This window comes from Mytilus californianus, unplaced genomic scaffold (genome assembly GCF_021869535.1).
Source record: "Mytilus californianus isolate M0D057914Y unplaced genomic scaffold, xbMytCali1.0.p SCAF_9, whole genome shotgun sequence".
Taxonomy (NCBI): Eukaryota; Metazoa; Mollusca; class Bivalvia; order Mytilida; family Mytilidae; genus Mytilus; species Mytilus californianus.
Genome location: NW_026262745.1, coordinates 81,194,691 through 81,212,738, shown reverse-complemented (window position 1 = coordinate 81,212,738; position 18,048 = coordinate 81,194,691). Strand labels below are relative to the sequence as shown.

At 32.4% G+C, this 18,048-nt stretch overlaps 1 protein-coding gene and 1 long non-coding RNA gene across 3 annotated transcripts in view; one reads left to right on the top strand and one right to left on the bottom strand.

Annotated features, from left to right (window-relative positions):
• LOC127716526 (uncharacterized) overlaps positions 1-5,168 on the top strand; it is a 331,247-nt gene extending 326,079 nt beyond the window's left edge. The window contains exon 2 of the long non-coding RNA XR_007988977.1: positions 4,833-5,168. This is a non-coding gene — a long non-coding RNA (uncharacterized LOC127716526). The remainder of the gene's footprint in view (positions 1-4,832) is intronic.
• The window catches only part of LOC127716465 (protein furry homolog), a 631,222-nt gene that overhangs the window by 411,126 nt on the left and 202,048 nt on the right, over positions 1-18,048 (bottom strand). For both annotated transcript variants that reach the window (XM_052222678.1, XM_052222679.1), the window contains exon 25: positions 1,341-1,490. In XM_052222678.1, coding sequence (XP_052078638.1) covers positions 1,341-1,490 — 150 coding nt within the window. The remainder of the gene's footprint in view (positions 1-1,340; positions 1,491-18,048) is intronic.

Here is an 18,048-nt window from a genome sequence, read left to right as displayed (position 1 = left end):
TTAAAATGAATATTTCTATAGTAAAAAGAAATAAGTTCAAGACGTCTCTCTTATACATGTATTTTCAAACAATTGTAATGTTAATGGATCTGTCCCAGTGACTTTCTATCCATTTACAAAAGGTCGATTTGCTGACATTTGAGTGCAAAATGCATCTGTTTCTGTTCTCTACAGTCAAATATATCAGTATCAAATGTCAATTGAAATTTATATAAAATTAACAATATGTCCATAATTATTATGAACTTCAAGTTAATACTATTTGTTTGTCAAAATTTAACCGTTAGAAATTTTGAAAATATATGCTTTCTCATCATTATCTTCAGCTGGTGCATCTCATAATAATCATAAATTTCGTTCTTTATACATTCCATTAATATATAGACTCAGTGTTAACTAAATAAACTGTACACGCTCAATTTGATATTTGTATGATTTCATTATTCATATCTTGTATATTACTATCAACATTGGAAAGTTGTACATAGGATGTATATTACATCTGGCAGCATTTGGTATGGCATCTTTCATAAATTTTACCTGTGCACACCTGGTTAACTTAGCAAGGAAGCATTCATGCATGGATACCCGCATTGTGTAATGTTATACCCTCCAGGAATTCGCTAGAATATCCGAATGTGTAACTTTGACATGACCTCTGGCATTAATTTTTTCAGCCATGCCATTTATCAAATTAGGAGAGAACCCAGAATCAAATAAATATATAACATACAAAGTTGTTTAACCAGAAACACATCAACATCATATTGACATGGAATGAAACTCCTGTATGCCATGCTTGTTTTGGGACTTTGTGGTATTTAGATATCACGTGATTATTTGTATAGAGATGCTATCAAGATGGCAACATGTCGAAAGTTGATAGTCAGATTTTAAAATCCAATTTGATCATATATTTAGGAGAATAAAACATTAATATTAATGGAAATATGCATATTTATATCGAATAAACATAATATCAAATTTCAATTTTTTTGCGAAGTTTCCCTTTCAGAGGAGAACATTTTTGTAAAGGTTAACAGACGAGGACAACGGATGACGGAGGATGGATGCCAAGTGATGAGAAAAGCTCACTTGGTCTTTCGGCCAGGTGAGCTAAAAATGGGTCAGAGGGTCTGAGACGGAGATCGTCAGGAGGCAGGAAACAAGTACATATATTTTTTTTACCTGAGAATTTGCCTATTTTTCAAAGTCTTTTTCTTGATTCTTCCAAATATTTATCAATTTATACAAAAATTTTGCCTGATTCTAAAAGTTTGGATTTAAACACATTCACTTTTATATCCAAAACGTACTACAATCTATATACACAAGTTTACCTCATTGCGAATGTTTTTTGTGAGGCAATCAATTCAAACACATGAGCCAGCTGTACACGTATGATGTCCTTTTTTCTTCTTCTTTTGATATTCTCCTGTTTTCTCTCCACTGCTTCTTTTAGATAAGGAACCAGTTCTTCTACAAGATCTCTGTCAAGGACAAATATCTTTTTATAATTCTTTGCCATTAAAAAATCTTAAATTCTAATCATACTTTACTAAGAAACAAATCTTAACCTACTAGTCATATCTGTCAGATAAAACAAAGTCAAACTGTATTATGCAGCCAAAATCAAAACCAAACCTGCAAAGTAAAAGATGACTGTCAAATCTATATTCCTGCATTTTTTCTCAAAATAAGCAGCAAAAATCTTTCTTTATCATAAGACTGGACAGCATGCCAACATCATTTGTGATTAATACTCATTTGCAAAATTTACCTTCTGTCAGGGGAGAGTTTTTTAATTTGTTGCCGACCTTCCGATTTTCAGAAAGAAAAATAAATGGGGAATGTGTCCATGGGACACAGATGATGCCCCCGCTTGCATATAATGTTATAAAAGGACATAACTCAAGAATGGGAAAAGTGACGCTACCCAAATTTGTATTTGATCTGAGTTTTGTGGTAATAAGCATTGTGTATAAGTTTCATAATATTTGGTTGAGGCAAACTTAGGTTAGAGAATGGAAACGAAAAAGGGGCATAAATCTAGAACGGTAAAAGTGACCCTACCAAAATTCAAACTTGATCTGTGTTTTGTGGTAATAAGCATTATGTATAAGATTTATAACATTTGGTTAAGGAAAACTAAAGTTAGAGAATGGAAGCAAAAATTCAGCAATTTTTTCATTTGTAAAGGGGCATAACTCTAGAACGGTAAAAGTGACGCCACCAAAATTCAAACTTGATCTGTGTTTTGTGGTAATAAGCATTGTGTATAAGTTTCATAACATTTGGTTGAGGCAAACTAAAGTAAGAGAAGGGAAACCAATTTTGGGAGGTTCGGACGGACGTACAGACGGACAAGGGTAAAACTTAATGACCCCTCCGCTACATCGGGGGCATAAAAAATTGACATTTCATGCTTTTTTATTCCTGCCGACCCTAACAAATACATTATCCCTGAAATATATCAGCAAAACAGCATTTTCATGAAATTAAATGCATTATTTTAGCATGTTAAACATTAACAGAAAAAAATAAAAGTCTAAAAATAATCCGTAGTTTGTGTTTCTAAAAATAGACAATCAAAACTGACCTCGAAATGTTGTTTGCGCAAATAATTTCGAGGAACGAAACCTATGTTAACAAGAGTGCACACGCTGAAATGTCTCGCCTGCTTTACTGACCATTGATTTTATGTTGAAAGTCTTAAAGATAAAAGTTAAACTAAAAGCATTACCGAAACTAAGGTCAGATAAATGCTGTCAGACAGACATATACACCACCTTACAATTAGTATAGTCGACCTATTGTTTATGATAATTGAAAAACAGACCAAAACAAAAAAATTAACATTGACCAATGAACAATGAAAATGAGTTCAAGGTCAGATGATATCTGCCAGACAGACATATACACCTTACAATCATTCCATACACCAAATATAGTTGACCTATTGCTTATAGTACTTGAAAAACAGACCAAAACACAAAAACTTAATATTGACAAATGAACCATGAAAATGAGGTCAAGATCAGATGATACCTGCCAGACAGACATGTACACCTTACAATCATTCCATACACCAAATATAGTTGACCTGTTGCTTATAGTATTTGAGAAACAGACCTAATCATGTTACTTTAACCTTGAAATGAGGTCGAGGTCAGGTGAATTCTGTCTGACTGACATGTAGACGTTGCAAGGAACCCATATACTAAATATGGTTATCCCATTACTCATAATAAGTGAGAAATTCACATGACAAAAAAACTAAATAAAAATTTCAAGCAGTCGCTGAACCATGAAAATGAGGCCAAGGACATTGGACATATGACAGACGAAAACTTTGTAACATAAGATATCTGCATACAAGATATGAAGCATCCAGGTCTTCTACCTTCTGAAATATAAAGATTTATACAAATAGTTTACGCCCCCGCCTCCGGATAGTGATACCTATGTCTCGCATACTGCGACTTTCGTCGCAGGCGAGACAAAAACCTGTTAAGTTAATTTGTTTTACTTTTCATAGATGAAATAGACCCGTCCAAACATGAAAGTCAAGTTAAAAGAAAGAGATATCCACAAACAATTAGGAATTTTCTTATTTCATAGATTGAATTAAATGTGGATAGTGTCCACATGTGGACACAGATGATGCCCCCGCTTGCATATCATATACTGTGGATTCATTTTTATTCGTGGTAAACCAATTTTCGTGGGATTTGTGGGTCATAGCGAACCACGAATTTAAGAATTCAACGAAGAATAATCCCGAGAAATGTGTATGGAGTCGGATGTTTATTTCCGGTTATGTTATGCAGTTCTAGTATAGTGTTGACTAGCGATAAACATTGTAACATAACACATGTTTTAATTGAAATAAGATACAAGTATTTTGATAAAATCAATAATAAATATATCGAATATCAGTGATAATTAACTTTTTAAAATTGATTAAAACTGTTCATGAAAAATAACTGCAAGTTGTTTATTACCGTGTCATAGTTTGGTTTACTGGTGATTTAAAATCAATAGGATTAAGTACGGGGATAATGTTGTTTATGACAGGAACATTTATTTTCACACCTTTAACTTATATGACTGTTAATTATATCGTGATTAGGGAAATGAGCTTTCAATCAAAGAGTTTTGAATGCCTTATAAAATTCTGACAATTTAAAAATTGAAAAAAATTGAAAAATTGTAAAACAATTGTAAAACAAACAAATAATTTGTCTCTGCCCTGCCCATTATTGTAATAGAAGTTTTCAATGGGAAGGTCTAAAAACAGGACAGTTATTTTCGATACGTTTTCATCTGTAACTTTTGTTTTACTCAACATATTGTTAAAGTTTAGATTGTGTATTAACTTACATTATTTGTAAAAAAAATTAAAATAAAAAATTAATAAGTTAAAAAAAATCTGCCAGGACAGTTAAATTTTAAGAAAAAAATGGCTGAAATTGCTGAGAAAAAATTACTTATTATTGAAACAATTTCTCCAAAACAACTGTCTGGCATAATATTTTTGTACGTTTACGGAATAATCATTCTAAAAATCTATAATTTAATATTTTTTTCGATTTTTAAAGGTAAAAAAATCTGCCAGGACAGTAGCCTATTACGTTAGAAATTTTGTTGAAATTAGCTCAAAATCAAAATATAAAGTTAAATATCTTCTTCAAAATGAATGTCTGGTAAGCAAATTTTGGTTCATTGGAAAGTTTAGAATATAAGCTTTATGTAAATATAAAATAATATGAACTCATTAACACAAAAAAAATAAAATGCTACGCTGGGCGCAGCTTGATACGACCGCAGAGGTCGAACCCTGAACAGTTGGGGCAAGTATGGACACAACATTCAAGCTTGATACAGCACTGAATTTGGATTGTGATTAAATATTTGACACAGCATAGGTTTCTGACACAGAATGAATGTGGTCTAAGAACTTAAAAATTTTTAATTTACCTATTCAAACCATATCATTATTATTTGCTTTTATATATAAATCAGAAATAACCAATTTAAAATGGAAAATTTTATAGAAAAAAAAAGGAAAAAAAAATCCCCCCCAAATTTTTTGAACCCCCTTATCATTCATCACCCCCAAACTCAATCCCAGCCTTACCTTTGTGGTATGGTACCTTGCAGTACAATTTCAAAGAGATCCATACACTTGAACACAAATTATTGTCTGGAAACTAGAAAAATGCTTGTTTTTTGGCCCCTTTTTGGCCCCATATTCCTAAACAATTAGGGCAATTACCCCCAAACTCAAACCCAGTTTTCCCTTTGAGATATGGAACCTTGTAGTACAATTTCATAAAGATCCATTCACTTACACACAAGTTATTGTCCTGAAACTAGAAAAAGGCTTGTTTTTTGCCCCCTTTTTAGGTCCCTAATTTCTAAAATTTTGAGGCAATTACCCCCAAAATCAATCCCAGCCTTTCCTTTAAGGTATGGTACCTTGCAGCATAATTTCAGAGAGATCCATACACTTGAACACAAGTTATTGTCTGGAAACTAGAAAAATGCTTATTTTTGGTCCCTTTTTAGCCCCTTATTCTTAAACGTTTTGCGCAATTACCACCAAACTCAATTCCAGTTTTTCCTTTGTGATATGGAATCTTGTAGTACAATTTCAGAAAGATCCATAGACTTGAACACAAGTTATTGTCATGAAACTAGAAAAATGCTTGTTTTTTGCCCCTTTTTTGGCCCCTAATTCATAAAATTTTGAGGCAATTACCCCCAAAATCAATCCAAACATTCCCTTTGTGATATGGAACTTTGCAGTACAATTTCAGAGCGATCCATACACTTGAACACAAGTTATTGTCTGGAAACTAGAAAAATGCTTATTTTTTGGCCCCTTTTTGGCCCCTTATTCCTAAACGTTTTGGGCAATTACCCCCCAAACTCAATTCCAGCTTTCCCTTTGTGATATGGAACCTTGTAGTACAATTTCAGAAAGATCCATAGACTTACACACAAGTTATTGTCATGAAACTAGAAAAATGCTTGTTTTTTGCCCCTTTTTTAGCCCTAATTCCTAAAATTTTGAGGCATTTCCCCCCAAAATCAATCCAAACATTCCCTTTATGATATGGAACCTTGTGGTACAATGTCAGAGAGATCCATACACTAACACACAAGTTATGTCTGGAAGTTACAAAAATGCTTATTTTTGGCCCCTTTTTGGCCCCTAATTCCTTAACTGTTGGTACCATAACCCCCAAAATCAATCCCAACCTTCCTTTTGTGGCATTGAACCTTATGGTAAAATTTCATAGAGATCCATTGACTTAAACTAAAGTTAGAGTGCGAAAACCAATGTGTCTTCGGACGACGACGACGACGGACGACGACGACGCCAACGTCATACCAATATACGACCACAAAATTTTTTTGCGGTCGTATAAAAATCTGCTAGGACAGTAGCCTACTCCGTTAAATTTCTGTATAAATGGCGGAAATTAACATCGCAATTTCTAACTATAAATGAAATAGTTTCTTTATTGCGATTGTCTGGCATAATATTTTGTTACTATTATAAAGTAACAGACTAAATTATAAAATAAAAATAAATTGAACAATTTTCATTTTTAAAGTAAATAAAAATCTACCAGGACAGTAACTTATTATGTCTTAACTTGTGGAGGAATTTGTTTCAAATCGAAATAGAAAGTTGAATAGATTATTATTATTTTTGTTATTCGTTGTAAAGTTTGAACAATAAATTTTAGGAAAAGATAAAATTATTCATTTGATAATAGATTAATAACTCAAAAATCTGCCCAACAGTCCTACTATAACTAAAAATTTGGTTGGCACGTGCCAAACTTTACGACCAGTCGTTGAATCTGTGTATTTGTGTATTATGTTATGTCAACCCTAAACGAGCGTGTGGTAATGAATACCTATGAGAAGATATCTATTGTTTTAAGTTCTAATTATTTGTAAAGAATACACACAGTAGGTACACTTAAACAAGTCCAGGACATGTATGTTTATATGCTCCAGTTCCAGTGTACTGTAATCAACAACAAAAATGGCTTTTTGAGACAAGTTTTACACCTTAACAGGGCCCAGTTGTACAAATTCATCATACAGGGCATTCGCACTGGTCACTTCTTTAACCAAACAATCAAATGAAGTTAATTTATTGGACAGCATGTACAGCACACTAACATCATCTTCAGAAATACCTTTCACAAATATATTCATATGATAAAAAACGTCTGTTGGTCAAGATACCAGAAGTTCAGAAACAAACTAATTCCATAGATTGTGGGTTGTTCGCAATTGCAAATGCTGTAGAATTACGTTTTACAAGTTTTTCAGGTGGGATACATGTAGAATTTGACACTGAACTTTTTAGAGAACATCTTGTGATTTGTTTGGAAAAAAGTGAATTTATTCCATTTCCAAAGAAAAAAAATAGCATGAAAGGTAAACTGAAATATAAAACTAGTGTGGTGGAATGTAATTGTGAGTGTGGTAAATGTGATTCAGTAGAATACATGTTAGGGTGTGAATGGCAGAAAGGAGTTAAAAATGCAACATTTGGAAATACGTTTCGTGTACGGGGATGACAGAAGGCGACACATTCCTGTGCTCTAAACACAATATTAATTAGTGAATAAACACCTTTTGAAGGATTTGACACCAATCAGTGACTTTGAAGTTTTTATTACTGTCAAAACATAATTTACCGGACTTAATTTGTTAAGATTTTACTTCCGATATAATAAAAAATGATTTTGCAGTTTTTAACCTTTGTGTTTTTTCTATTGTATTGTATGATGATTTATATATATGTATGCGTATGAAATGTTTTTGATTAATAAAATATAAGCCAATGCATGCCCTTTCAATGACCGCTATTTATACAAACATTTAACATAGTTGGCTACTGTCCTGGCAGATTGTTTTTAATGTTTACAAAATAAAAGTTCATAAAATTTTATATTTTTATAAAGCTGATAATTCAAACTTTCCAATGAACACAAATTTTCTTGCCAGACCTGCATTTTGAAGAAAATATTCAAATTTATCCAATGATTTTGAATTTCAACAAAAATTCTGACGCAAAAGGCTACTGTCCTGGCAGATTTTTTTTGTGTTAATGAAATAAAAGTCCATATTTTTTATATTTTCTCAAAGCTTTGATTTAAACTTTCCAATGAACCAAAATTTGCTTACCAGACATTCATTTTGAAGAAGATATTTAACTTTATATTTTGATTTTGAGCTAATTTCAACAAAAATTCTGACGCAAAAGGCTACTGTCCTGGCAGATTTTTTTACCTTTAAAAGACGAAATAAATATTGAATTATAGATTTTTGGAATGATTATTCCGTAAACTTTATAACCGCGCAAAAATATTATGCCAGACAGTTGTTTTGGAGAAATTATTTCAATTATAAGTAAATTTTTCTCGCCAATTTCAGCCGTTTTTTTCTTAGAATTTAACAGTCCTGGCAGATTTTTTTTTATTTTAAATTTTTTTACAAATAATGTAAGTAAATAACCTTTTCTTTATTATACAATTTAAAGTTTAACAATTTGTTGAGTAAAACAAAAGTTACAGATAAAAACGTATAAAAAATAACTGTCCTGGTTTTATCTGTCCTATTAATAGACCTTCCCGTTTTCAATGAACACTTTAACCTAGAATGACCAAGCGAGGATTATCACAATTCAAAACTTTTTCAATGAACTCCTATTTTTTTGTTTGTTTTTTATCGATCAAACCAAGGAGGTGATCTGATTTTCTAAATCAAAAAGAAATCCACGAATTACGTATATGATTTTTTTTTGTAATCAGCGATCCATGAATTTACGTATACCACGAAACGTCTTTTTTTTTCTCTATCCACGAAAATTGATACCCACGAAAATAAATGAATTCACAGTAGTTATAAAGGGACATAACTGAAGAACAGTAAAAGTGAAGCTACCCAAATTTGAACTTGATCTGAGTTTTGTGGTAATAAGCATTGTGTGTAAGTCTCATAACATTTAGTTGAGGCTAACTTAAGTAGAGAACAGAAACTAAAAATTCAGCAATTTTTCTATTTGTAAACACGCATAACTCTAGAAAGGTTGTGTATAAGTTTTATAACATTTGGTTGAGACAAACTAAAGTTAGAAAACGGAAACCAAAAATTTGTACTTGATCTTAGTTTTGTGGAAATGAATATTGTGTATTTTTCATAATGTTTGGTTGGGGGCAAACTTAAGTTACAGAATGGAAACTAAAAATTTTGCAATCTTTCGATTTATAAAGGGGCATAACTCAATAATGGTTAAAGTGAAACTACCCAAATTCAACTTGATCTGTGTTTTATCAGTGGTAGTCAAAAATAAACATTGTATTGTATAAAGCATTGATTGTAGTTGATTCAACTATAATCATGGACAAAGGAAGATAATTACAATTTTAATAAACAGCTGCGCCATGAGCGCATGATACGCCCGTCGTCTTGTGTGTGAATTTTTATGCAATAAGCATAAATAGTTTCTGACATACGGCATGACATGCGAAAACCCCCTTTTTTTTTAACAAAAACTCAATATCTCTAAAATATAATTTTGAATCAAAACCAAAAAGTATACAGATCTTTAGATTAATATAACTAAGAAGTGTGTAAAATTTTAAGCAATAATCATAAATCGTTTTTGAGATACGGCTTGACATGTGAAAACCCCCCTTTTAAAAATAAAAAAAATCAATATCTCAAAAATAAAATTTTGAATCAAAACCAAAAAGTATACAGATCTTTAGATTAACATAACTAAGAAGTGTGTAAAATTTTAAGCAATAATCATCAATCATTTTAGAGATACGGCGCGACATGTGAAAAACCCCTCCCCCTTTTTTTACAAAATACTCAATAACTCAAAAATAAAATTTTGAATCATCACCAAAAAGTATACAGATCTTAAGGTTAATATAACTAAGAAGTGTGTAAAGTTTTAAGCAATAAACATAAACTGTTTTTGAGATATGGCGCGACATGTGAAAAACCCCTCCCCCTTTTTTAACAAAATACTCAATATCTCTAAAGTAAAATTTTGAATCATCACCAAAAAGTATACAGATCTTAAGATTAATATAACTAAGAAGTGTGTAAAGTTTTAAGCAATAATCATAAATTGTTTTTGAGATACGGCGCGACATGTGAAAAAAAAAAACACACCTGTTTTAGTTACTAAGTCCTGTAACTCAAAAAGTTTTAATCTTATTTTCACCAAAAAGTATACAGATCGTTTGACCATCATAAGAAACAACTATGTTAAGTTTCATGAAATTTGGATAAGTCATTCTCAAGTTACGGTGTGACATGTTTACGCCGGACAGACAGACGGACAGACAGACAGACAGACAGATGGACAGACAGACGGACAGACAGACGGACGGATGCCTGACATTTGTATAACATAATACGTCCCGTCAAAAATTTATATATATGCAATTTTTCCATTTATAAAGGGGCATAACTCTAGAACGGTTAAAGTGACACCACCAAAATTCAAATTTGATCTGTGTTTTGTGGTAATAAGCATTGTGTATAAGTTTCATAACATTTGGTTGAGGCAAACTCAAATTAGAGAACGGAAACCAATTTTGAGATGTACGTACAGACGGACAAGGGTAAAACTTAATGCCCCCACCGCTACGGTAGGGGCCTAAAAATAAAGTCTGTCCATTTGGATATCAAAAAACAGGATTGCCTGACAAGGAAGAAACCAATATCCTCGTCTTTCCGGTGGACGGGTCTATATAAAAATAAGGAGAACAGGTATGATTGCCAATGAGACAACTATCCACCAAAGTTCAAATAAAGTGGATGTAAGCATACAGCCTTCAACAATGAGAAAAACCCATACTGTAAAGTCGACTATATAAGGCCCGGACATGAAAAATATGAAACAATTCAATTGAGAAAACTAACAGCCTAATTTATAACAAAACAATTAACGAAAAATAAATATCACAGACATGAACCAACGACAACCACTGAACTACAGGCTCCTGACTTGGGACAGGCACATAAAGAATGTGGCGGGGTTAAACATGTTTGTGAGCGCTCAACCCTCCCCTAACCTGGGACAGTGGTGTAACAGCACAACATAAGAACAAACTATAATAAAATGCTTCGCTGGGGCGCAGCTTGATACGACCGCAGAGGTCGAACCCTGAACAGTTGGGGCAAGTATGGACACAACATTCAAGCTTGATACAGCTCTGAATTTGGATTGTTATTAAATATTTGACACAGCATAGGTTTCTGACACAGAAAGAATGTGGTCTAAGAACTTGAATTTTTTTAATTTACCTATTATGGTCCAATGTCCAAAATCAAAATACATGGTTAGATTCAGCATATCAAAGAACCCCATATATTCAATTTTTGTTAAAATCAAACAAAGTTTAATTTTGGACCCCAACTTGGACAAACTTGAAAACTGGGCCCATAATCAAAAATCTAAACACATGTTTAGATTCAGCATATCAAAGAACCCCAAGAATTCAATTTTTGCTAAAATCAAACTAAGTTTAATTTTGGACCCTTTGGACCTTAATGTAGACCAATTTAAAAAACGGGACTTAAAATTAAAAATCTAAATACACGGTTAGATTTGGAATATCAAAGAACCCCAATAATTCAATTTTTGATGAAATCAAACAAAGTTTAATTTTGGACCCTTTTGACCTCAATATGAACCAATTTGATAGCGGGGCCCACAAATAAAAAATCTAAATTCATGGTTAGATTCAGCATATCAAAGAACCCCATATATTCAATTTTTGTTGAAATCAAAAAAAGTTTAATTTTGGACCCCAACTTGGACCAACGGAAAACTGGGCCCATAATCAAAAATCTAAACACATGTTTAGATTCAGCATATCAAAGAACCCCAAGAATTCAATTTTTGTTAAAATCAACATAAGTTTAATTTTGGACCCTTTGGACCTCAATGAAGACCAATTTAAAAAACGGGACCCAAATAAAAAATCTAAAAACACGGTTAGATTTGGCATATCAAAGAACCCAAATTATTCAATTTTCGATGAAATCAAACAAAGTTTAATTTTGGACCCTTTTGACCTCAATATGAACCAAATTTGATAGCAGGGCCTACAAATAAAAAATCTAAATACATGGTTAGATTCAGCATATCAAAGAACCTCATATATTCAATTTTTGTTGAAATCAAACAAAGTTTAATTTTGGACCCCAATTTGGACCAACTTGAAAACTGGGCCCATAATCAAAAATCTAAATACATGTTTAGATTCAGCATATCAAAGAACCCCATATATTCAATTTTTGTTGAATTCAAACAAAGTTTAAATACTGGACCCTATCTTGGACCAACTTGAAAACTGGGCCCATAATCAAAAATCTAAACACATGTTTAGATTCAGCAAATCAAAGAACCCCAAGAATTCAATTTTTGTCAAAATCAAACTAAGTTTAATTTTGGACCCTTTGGACCTCAATGTAGACCAATTTAAAAAACAGGACCCAAAATTAAAAACCTAAATACACGGTTAGATTTGGAATATCAAAGAACCCCAATAATTCAATTTTAGATGAAATCAAACAAAGTTTAATTTTGGACCCTTTTGACCTCAATATGAACCAATTAGATAACGGGGTCCACAAATAAAAAATCTAAATACATGGTTAGATTCAGCATATCAAAGAACCCCATATATTCAATTTTTGTTAAAATCAAACAAAGTTTAATTTTGGACCCCAACTTGGACCAACGGAAAACTGGGCCCATAATCAAAAATCTAAACACATGTTTAGATCCAGCATATCAAAGAACCCCAAGAATTCAATTTTTGTTAAAATCAACATAAGTTTAATTTTGGACCCTTTGGACCTCAATGAAGACCAATTTAAAAAACGGGACCCAAAATTAAAAACCTAAATACACGGTTAGATTTGGAATATCAAAGAACCCCAATAATTCAATTTTAGATGAAATCAAACAAAGTTTAATTTTGGACCCTTTTGACCTCAATATGAACCAATTAGATAACGGGGTCCACAAATAAAAAATCTAAATACATGTTTAGATTCAGCATATCAAAGAACCTCATATATTCAATTTTTGCTAAAATCAAACAAAGTTTAATTTTGGACCCTTTGGACATTAATGTAGACCAATTTGAAAACTGGACCCAAAATTAAAAATCTAAATACACTGTTAGATTCGGCATAACAAATAAATAAATGTGATCAAAGATTTTACAAATCTAATGCGCCATACTGTGCAATTAAAGATTACTTCTTGAAATTTTTCAATATTTGAAATTTGAAAAAAAAATAATATTTGAAGAATAATTCTTTTTAATTTCTGAAATCTGAAATGAGAAAAAATTGGCCCCCCACAATTTCTTTTTATCCCCCCCCCCCTTTTTCCCCCAAAAAAATTCTTTCCCTCAAGATATGGTCATAATCTCAATTCAAATTTCCAATGGAGTTGGCAACCATAATTACCCATTTAAATTTACCATAGTGCTAACTTAATCTATTTTATAATAGAATTAATAAAAATATAGTGTCAAATCTTTCATATGGATTTTTTTGTAAAAAAAAAAGATGAAAACATTTGCAGATATTTTTACTGGTCTTCCTTTATAAATATGCATTTCTTTAAACATAATTTAAAAGCAGTGTAAGGGAAGTAACCAAAACGTTGTATTTGGATTACCTCCCTTACACTGTTTTAGATTATCTTTATTGTTCATTAACCATTACTTTATACATAATTTAAAAGCAGTGTAAGGGAGATAATTTCAATGATGTATTTGATTTATCTCCCTTACACTGCTTTAAATTATGTTTTGTACTAAAGTATTTGTCCATTAACCAGGACAACCTTGTTTTCCCCCTTTTTTGCCCCTAATTCCTAAACGGTTTGAGCCATAAACCCCCAAAGCAAATCCTAACCATCCCTTTGTGGTATGAAAACTTGTAGTATAATTTCAGAGAGATCAATACACCGTTCCACAGTTATTGTCTGGAAACAAGAAAATGCTCATTTTTGGCCCCTTTTTGGCCCCTAATTCCTTAACTGTTGGTACCATAATCCCCAAAATCAATCCCAACCTTCCTTTTGTGGTATTTAACCTTATGGTCAAATTTCAAAAAGATCCATTCACTTAAACTAAAGTTAGAGTGCGAAAACCAATATGTATTCGGACGACGACGCCGGACGACGACGACGACGACGACGACGCCAACGTCATACCAATATACGACCACAAATTTTTTTGCGGTCGTATAAAAATCAGTTGAACAAGAGGCTCTCAAGAGCTTGAATCGCTCACCTGTAATTTTTTGCTTAAATCTTTCATCAATGATTATTTTTGCTTTTCAATATATATTAATGAATGGCTTAAAACTTCCATTGAAATGTTCTTTGTATCTGTCATATTTTCTTCAAAATCAAAGAAATGCATATTACCCCTATGTTTCATTTTAGCCATAGTGGCTATGTTTCTTGATGTACAAGAAAATAAAATACAAAATTTATACTAGATACTCTGAAACTCATTCAGCCCAAGTTTGGCTGAAATTGATTCAGCAGTTTCAAAGGAGAAGATTTTTTAAAGTAAGCAAACTAAATGAACAAATTGTGAAAAATTGATTTTAAAGGGCAATAACTCCTTAAGGGGACAATTGACAATTTTGGTAATCCGAACTTATTTGTAGATCTTACTTTGCTGAACATTTTTGCTGTTTACAGTTTATATTTATCATTAATAATATTCAAGATAACCAAAATCTGCAAAATTTCCTAAAATTACCAATTAAGTGGCAGCAATCCAACAATGGGTTGTTCAATTCATCTGAAAATTTCAGGGCTGACAGAGCGTGGCCTAATAAACATTTTTACATCTCATCAGATTAGCTCTAAATGCTTTGGTTTTTGAGATATAAGCCAAAAATTGCATTTTACCCCTACGTTCTATTTTTAGCAATGGTGGCCATGCTATTTGACGAAACAGTAAATAAAACACAAACTTTATTCTAGATACCCTAAGCATCATTCAGCTTAAGTTTGGTTGGAATTGGTTCAATAGTTACAGAGGAGAAGATGTTTGAAATAGTTTACACCAGACGGACGACGACAGACGACGATGGACGATGGACGACGGTGGACGACGGACGATGACGGATGCCAAGTGATGGCAAAAGCTCACAGTTCCTTCGGAATGGTGAGCTAAAAAGGCTTAACTTGTCAGTTTGATACAAAGCAGAAAAACATCAAACATAAACACAGACTGGACGTGGCAGGGTATTTATCCATCCCTCATCCCTAACAACAAGAAATGAATACAACACGTTATAAATTTCATGCGAAGCGCTTTTCTGGATTTACCTTCATCAGGAACGCTCAAAGCCGAATATTTGAAAGCCAAGGATGTATAAGGACCAGACGTTGAAGAGCTATAAACCAAAAAGGACCTAAAAATAGCCAAATCCATCTAAGGACACTAAGTACAGATCTGAGAGTACTCGCAGTTACTGACAGCTAGTTCAAAGCCAATAACAACTAATAAAAAAAATCATGTATCTAAGACTAAAATATCAATCAGTACACATCCAACATCCGATGGATTTAGTGTAAAGACGTCATTAACAGTCAGAGGAAAACATGACCTTATGCAATGCCAAACGATCGACAGATTATAGTACCGTTAATGTGCATATGTGTATAACAAAACTATTAGTATGATTTTAATTTACTGATAACAAAATCAATATTTATACCAATAAAAACAATATTCAAAGATCTAATTACAGTGTTGAATTGGTAACCTTTTAGAATAAGTTTATTTAAAGGATTGATAAGTTTACCCGCATCGTATATAAATTTCCAGGCTCAGTAAACAACATCACAGTAAAACTGAGGATGTGCTATTCTGTCTGAAATAAGTTTTTTACAGGTACAGCCAAACTTGCAAACCAAATCTTTGTATCTTTGGAAGAATTTAGTAAAGGTTTTAAGTAATTTGTGGTAACGAAATCCCTGACTTAATAATTTACCAGTAATACATAGATTACTCTCATGGAAATCCAAAACGTCACTACAGACACAGGCATAACAAACGAGTTGGGATATATGTAGGACTCAAATCTATGGCGGGTTCCAAATCTATGGCAGATTCCTAATCTATGGCAAATGTGACGTAACAAACGTCAAACAAATCAAATCTATGGCAGATTTTTGTTTTCTCCAAATCTATGGCAGATCTTTAAATTACGTCACAATAGAATAACGCAATATTACATCGTCGCCGCCGCAAACGTTGGCGGAACTCATAGATTTGAACACGATTCCATATGAAGGTATTTCCCTCGACAACAATTTGCGGATGGTTTAAAGGAAGATATGACTTATTATCCGGAAGAGGGACAAAATGTGCTGTACCGGCCGAAACCCGCGATGAACAAGGGCACCGCTTTTTTCAGTACCGGATATTTTAGAAAAGGAGTTATAGTAAATATTTTACTGTCTACAGCTGGCAAAGTTTATAAAGTGAAAGATAAAATTACCGGATACCAATTTGATTTAAATCGTCTTCAAATAAAAATGATATTAACGATGAAGTAAATATTATTTGAAAACTCAAACTGTTCATTTTTATTTATCATTTTTGTTTTATAAAAAAAACTATCCCCTTTTTTTTGTTTATAAGGGACTTACTAGTTGGTTTAATGAATGGGTTAAATAGGTAACATGCACAGATTAAAAAATGTTTATTTTTACGGTGCACATCATTTCAATCTTGAAGTCTGTATTAAGGTATATGATTTCATCCTTTACGAATTTGATTGGTTGCCAACACGATTTGGTTGACCATTATGAAATGTTTATTTCACAAATATTTATATACATGCTCCCGTCGTACATGCCCAATTGTTTAAGACAAGTCATTGGTCGTATATGTACTGCATTGTTTTCCATTTGCACAAACTTTGCCATAGATTTGAAAACAACAAAAAAACCGCCATAGATTAGGAAATTACAAAACTTGCCATAGATTAGGATTGTAAAACAATCTGCCATAGATTTGGGGTGGCATGACGTCACATTTACCATAGATTAGGAATCTGCCATAGATTTGGAACCCACCATAGATTTGAGTCCTACATATATAAACACCGTAAGATGGTACCAGAGGAACATTATCGTCCAAAAAAGGAAAATTAACAATAGGGAAAGAAAATTCATCCCTTTTGTCGTAAATTTTTGTGTAGAGTTTCTGGTGTAAAACTGAAATATCTAAATCTAGGAAAGGACACTTATTGCTGTTAATATTTGATTTATTTAAAGTAAGTTGCTGTGGGTAAATTTTGGCATTATATTTAGAGAATTCTTGATTATTTAATGAAAAAATATCATCAAGATAACGGTAAGTGTTGTTGAATTTATCAATTAAATGGAATTTAGACGGGTCCTTATTGAGTTTGGCCATAAACTGTGATTCATAACAGCACAGGAACAAGTCTGCTATTAAAGGAGCACAATTGGTTCCCATAGGAATACCTACAATCTGTCGATAAAATTTATTGCTGAAAAGTACATAAATATTGTCAAGGAGAAAACTTATGGCTGTAATCATCTCATCACACCTCCAGGAAGTATATGTAGCATATTTACCTTTCTCGTTTGAGAAAAAGGCTTTATATGAGTTGCAGCAAATAAATTTGCAATTAGATTTATCGAACGACCATTTAATCAAATAGGAAAACTTTAATTTGATAAGACTGTGTGGAAGTGTAGTGTAAAGAGTGGAAAAGTCAAAACTGTCAACCGAATCAAAAGGACCATCAAAAGCACGTAATTGATCTTAAACATCCAAAGAATTTTTTACACTGCAAAAATGGTTAATTCCACTATTTTCATATGTTTTATTACAAATGTTAATGATCAGTTCTTTGATAGTAGTTAAGGAACTCGTTAAAAGCACTGAAATTCTACTAGTAGAACAT